Here is a 12,814-nt window from a genome sequence, read left to right on the forward strand (position 1 = left end):
CAACATGCCCTGCCTCACATTACCCAGAGAGAGAAAAGATGCTTACACTTCTCTCACAGTCGGTGGTTCTTGTTGCTCCTGCTTTGAAACAAACCTGAGGCTATACTGGTGAGTGGTAGTTTCTTTGTGTGGTGGCAGTACTTGTTATCGTTCTGGTAACGCCGCCTTGAGTTCTTTAATTTAGCCCTGACAAAAATGCTGAGAGGATAACGAGGCTCGGATGAGTCAGAGTCCATCTTTCTCCCTCATTTCCTCTTTTACTTAGTAAATATGTTCATGCTTGTTAAAGTTCAAATAATGGGTCAGCCCGAACCATATATCTCAAAATACTGATTCTCTCGTTTCATAAACAGAATCATACAGCTAACACAAATGTTAAGATAATCAAGTTGTTGAACTTCTTTTCAGGAATACAGTATGGCTAGTCTCTGAGGTACTTCCTGTGTAATTATTAGAATTATTATATCGCCATCTGCTGGCCAAACACTATAAATACAAAATCATTCAATTATACACAGTATTTTGCCTCAAAACGGGGAGAAAAACGATAAAATGAACAAATGTAGCAATTAAGTACTTTTTAGTAATCCTAAACCATTCTCGGTAGCTAATGTGATTGTAATCTCCTTGTTATAGGCCCCTAACTGCAAGCTACATTCATAAAAAAATATATATATATAGTGAAATATTATAATTTAAAATATAATTTATTCCTATGATGAATCTTAATTTTCAGCATCATTACTCCAGTCTTCAGTGTCACATGATTCTTCAGAAATCATTCTAATAGGAAGATTTAGTGCTTCTCTGGATTATTATTATTATTTTTTTTTTGATTAACAAAAATAAACAAACATTTATTTAAAATCATTTTGAAATAAAATTTTGAAAAAAATAATTCATTATTAATAATCTAATCATCTATTTTTTTTTATAATTTAAAAAAACTTAATGACCACATAATACATATGTGTGTGTGTGTGTGTGTGTGTAGTGCTGTCAAACGATTTATCGTGATTAATCACATCCAAAATACAAGTTTATGTTTACATAATGTGTGTGTGTACTGTGTATATTTATTAGATATATATAAATACACACACATGCATGTATACATTTAAGAAAAATATGTTAAGTTTGTACATTTAAAATATTTATTTATAATATCAATTATATGAATATAAATATACACATGGAAATATTTTCAAAATATATTTTTTATGTGTGTATTTATATATACATAATAAATAAACACAGTAAACACACATATATATATATATATATAACCTGACTAAGTTCTATGGCCCTAAAACAGGGCTGACAAAGCACTCTGCAATATATAAATGAATTCAACAAACAACCATCAAATAATAATGAAAAATGTAACATTTCTCATGTAACTGTCGACAAGACAAAAGCATCATAGAATCAAAACAATGAAATGCATTTTCACATTTGAAATAGAATCTATTCTTTATTATTTAGACGCAGGGAGAAAGTTTTTATTTCTTAGTTTTCATATATTTTTTCTCTACTGCACAATTTGCATAATTTCATGACATCCTGTGGACAACCATAAAACCATAACATTAGATTTTTTCTACTTTTTTTTTTTTACACGAAGTGAAAAACAAGACTCATTTTACAAGCATTTTTACAGTCCGCATACAACTTCAGATGATGTGTTTAATTTTTCTCTCTTTTTAAACTGAATCTGGAGGCAAAATATATCAACAAACATCTAACAAAACATGCAACATCTATGTAAAAACATAGAAACTCTTAGACAACCATTCAACTGGAGATTTTGTGTTGTCTTTTTTCCTTTTTTTTTTTTTTTGTAACCGTATCGTTTTCATTCTGAGAGATGTTGTTGATTTCGTCAAACAGGTTGGAATGGATTGATCAAACACATGATTTTAAACAGATCCAGATATTACTTTCTTACACAGTTAGACAAGTACAATATGTACAGACAGAGTTTGACCTTGATCACAATCACATGCTCAACGTCAGACCAAATAAATATTCAGACCTCTTCTTGTAGAAAATATCCTATATATTTACAAAATCAAAAAATAACCAAAATCACATTCACACGGTTTACGGCAACTGAATTCATCAAACGCATCAGGATTTTAAAAGGAATGGGGTAATGAAAAGATGATATTTAGAAGTGAAACGAAATCAATGTGCATGTTTAAAGGGACAAACAGAAGAAAAAAAAAAATCACACTTTGAAAGGTGTGATAATCTAAATAAAACTGATGACACTTGTTACAGGTTTTAATTGCCCATCATTATTATGCACCAACATAAAATATGCATTATTATGTTTCACATCTACACTGTTAGCATATATATATATATATATATATATATATATATATATATATATATATATATATATATATATATATATAAAATGTAACATGATGAAATTTAGAAACCTATGAAAACAATAACGTAAAGTACATATGAATAATATGTACTGTGCCATAAAGAGGAAGTAAAAAATAAATAAATAAATAAATAAATAAATAAAAAAATAAATAAATAAAAATAAACACTATACAATATTCATATAATTAATTTCTTTTTTTTTTCTTTTCTTTAACAGATATACATATATTCAGACACTCGCTTGATGTCGCATGTTAAGGTTTATGCAGTCAAAGAACATAATCCATGTTGCATAGATTTACCCAAACAGAACCAGTGGATTTGGTTAAAACATCAGGTTGGCACACGATAGTTCATCTTACTACGACAGCAACCTTATATTCAGGTACATCTGTGCACCAGCTGTGCAAGATGCAGATTAAATCATATGGAAACATTATTGTACATTTTATAAGCCAGGTTACAATACAATCTGTTTCCATGTATGAAATATGTCCACTGATATTAATAATGAAAACACTGACTGTTAAGATAGAAAATTACTGTCTGGTGTTGAGATCCTAGACAGACAAAAACACGTGCCTTTATCCATCAATGGCACATACTAGTGTAACTATTTACTGATATGGTGCAGGTTAAAGAGGCAGTGATCATAATGAAAAAGAACTAAACCGACATGAAAAGTTGAACTTTACACCAAGCACCATTAAAATAAACAACAAATGTTACATCAAGATTTCAATCGAGCCAATTGAGCCAGAAACCTCATGTACGTTAATTATCATCAATATCTTATTTTCCTTTTTTTTTTTTTTTTCTTTTTTTTTTTTTTTTTGTCATTGCATATTTGGATTCCACATACAACTTGGTCACAAAACAGAGACTATTGATGACAACATCTGACAACTAACATGACATTTACTTCAAGATGCTATTCATAAAACAAACACACATCGTGGACACGTACAGTCATACTTCTAGACAGAAAACAGATGCCCTTTAACCTCAGAGAACCCAGTGTAAAGGCTTGAGACACTAAAAACAAAGCACGCCCTCATTTAGCATCCAACAAATAGCCATTCTTGAAATAATCAAGAGGATTGTGTGAAAACCAGATCATCTCGACTTGATTGATGGATCTATGTCCAATAGCTAATGTCAGTCACAACCTGAAGTTTCAACATTCCCTAAACACTGAAGACGACACTCAAGACATTATAAACGGAGGAATCTCGAACTGTGCACGGCTGGATCTTGCATTCAATAAGGGGAATCCATTATATTTATGATTGTCTTTCTTACAGTATAACCTCCATACAGTGCATAACATAGTCAGATATGGTCATTATACATCACATGATTGTGTCAAGAACAATGTCTATCTCCTTGTAAACAATGTTATAATAATCATATAATATATATATATGATTTGGACATGTGATAACAGCTGAAATTACATTGAAATGTAATAATTGTTAGTAATAACTGGCTCATGCCTAAGATATTTTAGATGTAGAATGTAGTTGCAGAAATGACTCCCTCAAATAGACAATAGCAGTGCTCTGGGAGTGGAAATAGACATATATCCTGGTGAATGGCCTCAAACTCTTCGTCATAGTATTTCATTTCAACTGATTTTCTCTTTCCATAATCTATCAGTCATTCCAGATCCACAAACCCACCTTTTACTGTTTTATTTCTCTTTTTTTGGAGGGCACCGATAGGAGATGGACAGCATGTGATTATGGCTGCGTTTGATTGGTGGTGGCAACTAGCTTGTGCCAGCTGACCGCCCGCTTACGCATGTCCACTTTGTCCAGCCAGATGTAGGCCTCACCAATCAGGGTCTTCTTCATAAACTTCCCCCCATTTGACACCAGGAACAGCTGTGAAGAGGAAGGGGATAAAAGACAGGAGAAATGGTAAACAGAAAGTTGGAGGAAATAATTTCAATAATATAATACATACGCTATCGTTTAAAAGTCTGGGGTCAGTAAGATTATTTATTTAATTCATACATATTTGAAATGAATGTTTTTATTTAGTGACAGTAAAAATTTTAAATAAAATGCTTTCTATTCATCAAAAAAAAAAATAATCTTGAAAAAAATGTATCAGGCTTTTCACAAAAATATTAAGCAGCACAACTTTTTAAACTTGATAATAATAAGAAATGTTTTTGAGCATCAAATCAGTATATTAGAATGATTTCTGAAGGACACTAGAGTAATCATGCTGAAAATCCAGCTTTGCATCACAGGAATAAATTGCATTTTAAAATAGATTGGGGGGGGGGGGGGGGGGGGTTTAAATTGTAATAGCATTTCACAATATTCATGTTTCTATTGTATTTACTATCAAATAAATGCAGCCTTAATGTGCAGAAAAAAACTTCTTTCAAAAACATCTTACGACCCCAAATTTTAAATGGCACACACACACACACACATTATATGAAGTCATTTATTTGGACTTCCTCTCCGTAGATTGGTTGTCGTCTTGGATTGTGAAATATATATATATATATATATAGCTATATATATATATATATATATATATATATATATATATATAGCCTATGTATATACCGCCTGTCCGTCATTTTAAATTTGCCTCAGTTTATAATTTCTCTCACCTGAATAGAGTGGCCAACGGGATTCAGGTTAAAACGAAATGTCTCATTGAATGATGGCTCTCTGTCATGGCGACACACTCTGGTCTTCTTCTTTATGATCCTCTTTTGAGTTGCCACATTCACCACATAAAGCTTTACATACAAGTCTACAAAGACAGTTGAAATATTACAGATTCAAATACTCTATCAGCGTCTTTCTCAATGGACATTTCACTTATCTTGACTGCAATATTCATATATCAGTGTCATTTTTGAGGTTGTGTTTGAGGAAAGTTTCATTACCTGGTAGGTGGTCTGGAGATTTGAACTTGTAGGTGATGTTTCTACACTGCAGGACCTCAAGAACCAGCTGCTCTCCTTCAGTCTTCATTTCCTTCTTCAGAGCAACCTTGATCTCACCCATCATCTTACCTACACAGCCATAGACAGGCAGATAGATAGACAGACAGACAGACAGACAAACAGAGAGACAGACAGACAGACAGACAGGCAGATAGATAGACAGACAGACAGACAGATAGATAGACAGACAGACAGACAGACAGACAGACAGACAGACAGACAGACAGACAAAAAAAAAAAAAAAAAAAAAAAAAATAGATAGTCAATAAATATAGATAGATAGATAGATATAGGCTACATAGATAGATAGATAGATATAGGCTACATAGATAGATAGATAGATAGATAGGCAGGCAGGCAGACAGACAGACAGACAGACAGACAGATAGATAGATAGACAGACAGATAAAATATATAAAAAAACATTCTATTTAATATATTTGTTGTCTAATCAAATTTAAATGATTTTTCTCTTGTTGAAGGGCTGAAATGTTGCTGTATGTTGTCATTTGTTCAATATAAGTTAATATAAGTGGTGACCTCTAGTGGGCAGGTGTGGAATTACAATTTTACACTGAGCAGAATGGAACAGCTGGGAACCCAAGCAGGCAAAATCTTTAACTGTTAATACAAAATATATATTTATATGATATAAAACATGGAGCAGTATACCGAAATAGATTACAGAACAAGACATCAGTGGCAAACTAAACACAAAACAATGTTTTGTGTAATGTTCATTATGTTGTACAAAGATAAACAAAAATGTTTAGTAATGCACTTTTGACACTTTGCCATGCTCATGACAAACTTAGAGTCCATGTTTTGTTGTGCAGACATCTGTGTCCTTTGACAGCAACAAAAACACACCCTGTGCTGTGATGAATTATTCAGCAGTGTATGGCAGTGACACAGTAGAGCGGAACAGAAGGGGATGACTGCTGTTTTCCTCTGTCTAACAAGTTCTTAGTCTCCTCAACAGCTTTCAGACAAGCACTAATTCAACCTCAGGGGTGAACCTGACCTGTAGAACATGGTTCAAAGCTCTATTATGACACTCAGTTTGCCAATTTTATTTTGTTCTCATGAGGTTCACTGCTATGAGCACGGAAACATCTAAAAGTAGACTGCGTGTGAACTGAACGTGAAAATGAAACTGCAATATAAAACAGATTGTTACCTTCTGAATCAGACAGGTTCATAGATTCAAGTCCTCTGATTTTATCTGTTCCATTCGGAATGTTTTTCCTGATGAGAAGAAAAGTGTGAGAACTACAACTTTTTACTATTTGGGTATACAAGATTAGATGTCAACTATTTGGGTTTTTTAATTCGGACATATATACAGTTGTAGTTAAAAAAAAAAAATACATTTCAAATCTTATTTAAACTTGCAAATAAAGTTTTTTTTTTCTTTTTTTTATTAAAATAAAGAAATATTACATAAAATTAATAAGAAATATCTCAGAATCTAAAAATTTCATTACATTTTTCATTCAAAATGTTCTCTAAAATTATGATAACACAAAAACTTTGGGGTCAGTAAGTTTTCTTTTTTAATTAATATTAATTTGTTCAGCAATAACATTGAATTAATCAAAAGTGACAGTAAAGACATTTATAATGTTACAAATGATGTTATAAATGTTATAGATGCTGTTCTTTTGACATTTCCATTGATAAATAAATATATATATATATATATATATATATATATATATATATATATATATATATATATATATATATATATATATATATAATATATATCCTGAACAGAAAAAAATTACCACATTCACAGAAAAATATTAAACACACAACTGATAATAAAAATAAATATTTAAATATTTAAGCACCAAATCAGCATATTAGAATGACTTTTTTTAATAAAAAAAAACAGTTATATTAAACTATAATATTTCAAAATATTACTATTTTTACTAGATTTTTGTTTAAATAAATGCATTAACCTTTAACATTAACAATACTGACACAAGTTTTAAAAAGTGGTTTCTTATTTAATTTAATCTCAATATAATCATAATTTTAAATAAAATTACTTATTATTAAAATAGAACATTTTCACTAGTGGTCTCAACAAATTTGGACACAGCTCTTTGATTTATTGTCTCTTTTGTTGATTAAAAGCAAAATATATATACTCAAATCTAAAAAAAAAAAAAAAAAAAAGGTTAGTGTCACAACATGTATTTCACACAATTTTTACTCAGAATTCATTCAAAGATTATTAAAATAAACAAACAAAAAATGTGCAATATACTTTGGCAAAACTGGTGGCACTATCACTCTGTTAATCCAAGCATCATAAATCTATCATTGAAACCAGTGGAGCTACAATGATCTTAGACTTACAATGTTTTTGGGAAACACAGCCCTGCATGGTTATAGGCCAATGCAGATAATCTCAGAACAGCCAAATATCATCCAACATATCAATTTATCAGTCCGCTGGATACACTCAAATCCACAGAATACAGATTAATTACAATTACAGGAGGTAACAGGCAAACTTACAGCTGAGGGACCTGAAATATGGCACTGTCCACAGTGTTAGTGCCCATGTTTTCTTCACTGTCCAGAGTGTATGCATCCCCATCAATCATTCTGTGTTTTGTTTTATCTGTAGAAAAACACAAACACACAAACAGATGATTAGTCATCAGCCATATTATGCAATTTATGCAAAAAGAATGGGTATGCACTTTGCACACAAAGTTATATATGGACAGAAAAGATAAGAGAAAAAAAAAAAAAAAAGACACCATCACAGTGAAATGAAAGTTAATGCACTCTTTTTAAAATAACATTCAACATTGGTTCAAAATCAGAATAGATTTTTATGCAAATATCATGGCTGCCTTGTTTTTAGATTTAAACATTTTGGTGTTTTGCTTCTATACTGGAGGTGTGTTTAGTGTTGAGTTTATTCTTATATTTAGAGAGAGGGAGGAGTCACGTGTCTCTCACCTCCTCTAGCAGAGATCCCTCCATGATGGTCATCTGACTTGATACTTTGTTCTCATTGGCTGGAAGATGTTGTATGATCAGTATGGGGCCAGTTCTGCCTTTAGATGGGGCTGTCTCTACACGGACTCATCCAGAGATTGCATAGTTGCCCTCACATGAAACCAGCTCATGATTTTTACACACCACAGTCATGCGGAGATAGATATGGGTTTGATTTGGGGGTAAGGGCCTGGGATTTTACTTGCAAGGGGTAATGAGGTAACAGAGGGGTTCATCATGCTCTGGATGTCAGTGTGAAGTGTTTTACAAAATTAGCATCTCTATCACGGCAGGAAAGGTTTGTGCTGTACTTTAAGGGATTTTTTTTTAATGCAACAAATGCCTCCTCTGCTACTACAAAATTGGCTGTATTACAAAGAAACACTAAACCTGAATGTCTGGCATGAAATTTTATCTGGGAAATAAAATCTTTAATTGCTAACCCAAGTTTTACTACAGCTGAAGGCAGGTTTGTGATATTCAATTTACGGATGGGAGTTTAACAGACATTGGTAGTTTAAATAATTTAGGGTTTTATAGGCTTTATTAAAAATTAAGACCTTTATAATCTATTTTGCCACTTTTTTTGATGGAATAGTTCACCCAATAATTCATATTTCAAAAATGTACTCACCCTCAAGCCATCCAGGATGTAGGTGAGTTTATTTTGTCATCTAAACCGAAAATAAGCGTTACATCAATTGTTCGCCAGTGGATTGTGAATGGGTGCCGTCAGAATTAGAGTTATTTTTACCGGAGAAAGCAATATTATATAATATAGATAGACTTGTGTGGATTACTGGTGGATTATTGTTGATTATTGTTTTTATCAGCTGTTTGGCACCCATTCACTGCAGAGGATCCATTGATGAGCAGGTGATTTAATGAAATTTCTTCAAATCTGTTCTGATGAAGAAACAAACTCATCTACATCTTAGATCACCTGAGGATGAGTAAATTTTCAGCAAATTTTCAATTTTGGGCCAACTATTACTTGAATAGTTAATAAGATATTTTCTATTTGCTTGATTATTTAATATTAAGTTATATGTTTTCATTTAGTGGTTTTAGGTGTAGGCTTTAATTCATCAACATAAAATGATGAAAACAAAAACTAAACTAAATGAAAAAATGTGTCAGAAAGGTGAGGATGAGAGGGAATGGAAAAGAAATAGCGGAAGAGTGCGAGAACGAGAGGGCAGACAGAAAGGAAGAAAGAAAGACAGAGAACAGATAGGCTGTGAGCTCATGTGAAGTAGTAAGGGTTACTTGGCTGGAATCGGGCCTGTTGCACTGCAGCCTCAGCTGCAGCGATGGCGTTCCCAGCTTCTTCCAGGTGGGCTTGAGTGACGCTGCCTTTGCTCTGGCTGCGTGAGGGGCCGTGGGAGCGCAAGTGACCCTCAGAGGAAGATTTGGAGCTGCCAGGACTACTGTGAGACTTTTCTATTGTAGGGACCTGTGTGTCTGTGAACATAGAGTACATGCTCTCTATTAATCCAGAACTGATCCCAAATGTTAAACCATTCATCTCCTGTTCAAAGATGTTTTTGTTTCAAAAGAAATGAATACTTTTATTCCACAAGGATGCATTAAATGGATCAAAAGTGACAGTAAAGACATTGTAATTTTACAAAAGGTTTCTGTTTCAAATAAACAAGAGTTCTTTTGAACTTTCTACAGTATTTGTCAAGAATCCTGAGGATTTTTTTTAATTTTTTTATCATGGTTTCTACAAAGATATTAAACAGTACAACTATTCTCAACATTAATAAAGTAAGAAATGTTTCTTGAGCACCAAATCAGCATATTAACATTATTTTTAAAGGATCAACTGATTTTGCATAATAGGAATAAATTTAATTTTAAATTCTATTAAAATAGAAGGCAGTTATTTTACAATTCCAATAATGCAGCTTTGGTGACTGAAAAAAAATAAATAAATAAAATGTACTGGTTCCAAACTTTTGAATGGTATACTAAAACAAGTTGCACTATTTACCACCTGTGTGATTCCTGTGTGTATTTTTGTTTATCATGCATTACCTACCTTTAGCAGGGTCAGGGAAAATGCCATGACTTCGGCTCTTGATGACAGAAGTTTTAGGGGACTGTTGGTTCCCTGGTTGCCCTCCTTGACCTCCAGAACCTCCTGGCTCTCCAGGGCCTCCCTGACCTCCGAGTCCCCCAGAGCCGCTGGGCCCCTGTGGAGGGTGGGTTCTTCCATGGTGAATACTCTCGCTTTGCTCCTTTAGAGGGTGCCAGCGAGGCGTGTTATCCAGCTGAGCTGTGTTTGAGAGATCAATGAGCACCTAAAAAAAATTATTAAAAATGTGTTACTCATCTGACTTCATAGAAATGTCTGTTTTCTATAAACTGTTCTTTGGTGGATAATAATATAAACAGATACTGACAGAAACAAAAACTGACTTAATAACAAATTTCGTAACAATAAACCCTGGTAGAGAAGACAAAATGTTAGCTAACATTAAATCACATCTAAGGAATTATGCAAATGATGTTTATCTCTGCCATAGTGTGTGTGTGTGCACGGAATGACACTTTTATCTTATAACACTCACTTCTCCCAGGAAATCATTTGAGGAATATCTGTCATAATCCCACACAGTAACCTCCAGAGTTTTCTTCTTCAGCTGAGTCAAACACACACACACACACACACACACACACACACACACACACACACACACACACACATTTTCAGTCAGATGCAAGAAAAAAAGACATAATTCATCAAGGCATAAACATCTTTTAACATGAAATCTGTGACTCAGTAAACAGCATAGCAATGACAACAAAACTGGGTCAACTTTCAGAGTTTTCAAGCAAGGAATGCCAAATTTGGATTGAAAAAACGGGACACATGGGGGATGTGATTGTGATGTAACTTCCCTTGTGTTTTTGACTAATTTAATTACATGTAAAAAGATCTGTGCATATTCCTTTGACGGCCGCCGTGATTTTGCCAAGTAAGACATGTTCCTGGATCAACATTACTGTCCAAAAATACAGACTTAACCCAGTCCCTACCCCTAAACCTAACCTTACCCATAATTTATTCCTAAAATCAGAGGGAAATGATAGCTGGTTAACAAGGGTGTAGAAGCACCTAACCTTGATTGTAAGCCTAAAACTGACATTTCCTGAAAAGTTATCTCTCTATTCTGATTGGTTGATTGGAATGATGTTCCAGGATCAACAAGGATGTTGATCCAGGAACATGTTGTACTTAGTGAAATCACGCTCACCTTCCTTTGACTATATAGGCCATAATCTTATTCATAGCTAGAGTGAGATGAAAGATGAATTGTAAAAAAATAGTAAAAAGAGAGAAAAATAGAGAGAAAAACACACACAGGGAGAAGTTTTCATATAGATATGATCTTTTAGAAGAGATAAGAGAACTGGCTAATATTTTGAAACAATTTGTTTGAACTCAAATTTATGGTCCCCAAAAAGGAAATAACTATATAGGAACTGAATATAGAAATATTATCTTTTAGAAGAGATAAGCAGAACTAGCTAATGTTTTGAAACTGAATTTATATTTTTTAAATAGGAAATAACTTTATAAAATCTGATCATTTATAAGAAAATGCATAGGTACAGAACCACTATAAAGTTACAGTGATACATATGAAAACAAAAAATTTAGAGTAAATATAAATGTATAGAATATTTTTAATAATATAAATCAAAAGATGCACATTTTCATGAAATATAAATATTTTGTAACATTATGTCTTTCCTTAAATGTGTCCCTAACTTTTACACAGTAGTGTATATATATAATAATAATAATAAAAATACATATATAATAATGTTTGTCGTACTTACCTGCTCCAGATGGATGTTTTTATAAATGACAGTCTGGTTCCACTCTGGGTTCTGAGTCTTCTGGACATACTTAATCCTTCTCTTGTTCTCAGCACTGTGAGGTTATCATGTGGAGACAGGATACAAGGAGCAATAAAATTGGATGGATTTCAAATGTTTATGTAGCATATTTATAGCCACACTTGAGGTTAGCGGAGTTTTATAAAGAGATGACCTCACAAGAGGCAACACCGATGCATCTACAGTCCATGCCACCAATGATGATAATGACATTATCAGATCACAGACTAAAATGTGGAAAAATTCCATCTTCTACATGAGTTTATGGGCAATCTATGCAAGCATACAGCAGCACTAGACTCTTACAATGAGCTGGTGTGAATTTGCACAATGGTAGAGTTGCACAACTGTGCTTAATATTTACTGACTTTGAGGGAATCGTTTCAAGAATTTATTGACATCAAACAAACTTCAGAGGTAGAGGTTGCTTTGAGGTAGATCTGAGACACCGCACAGATGACGCAGTTGGCTTCACCACATGAATGACAGCTA

At 33.0% G+C, this 12,814-nt stretch overlaps 1 protein-coding gene across 7 annotated transcripts in view; it reads right to left on the reverse strand.

The window, feature by feature from the left end:
- Positions 1-1,451: 1,451 nt before the first annotated feature.
- The window catches only part of pclob (piccolo presynaptic cytomatrix protein b), an 88,479-nt gene continuing 77,116 nt past the window's right edge, over positions 1,452-12,814 (reverse strand). For all 7 annotated transcript variants that reach the window (XM_042744369.1, XM_042744367.1, XM_042744370.1 and 4 more), the window contains 9 exons: positions 12,263-12,356; positions 10,987-11,058; positions 10,455-10,716; positions 9,677-9,871; positions 7,916-8,021; positions 6,561-6,628; positions 5,321-5,449; positions 5,039-5,184; positions 1,452-4,289 (listed from right to left, as the gene is read on the reverse strand). In XM_042744369.1, coding sequence (XP_042600303.1) covers positions 4,146-4,289; positions 5,039-5,184; positions 5,321-5,449; positions 6,561-6,628; positions 7,916-8,021; positions 9,677-9,871; positions 10,455-10,716; positions 10,987-11,058; positions 12,263-12,356 — 1,216 coding nt within the window. In that variant the 3' untranslated portion in view covers positions 1,452-4,145. The remainder of the gene's footprint in view (positions 4,290-5,038; positions 5,185-5,320; positions 5,450-6,560; positions 6,629-7,915; positions 8,022-9,676; positions 9,872-10,454; positions 10,717-10,986; positions 11,059-12,262; positions 12,357-12,814) is intronic.

Source organism: Cyprinus carpio, chromosome B18 (assembly GCF_018340385.1).
Source record: "Cyprinus carpio isolate SPL01 chromosome B18, ASM1834038v1, whole genome shotgun sequence".
NCBI lineage: Eukaryota > Metazoa > Chordata > Actinopteri > Cypriniformes > Cyprinidae > Cyprinus > Cyprinus carpio.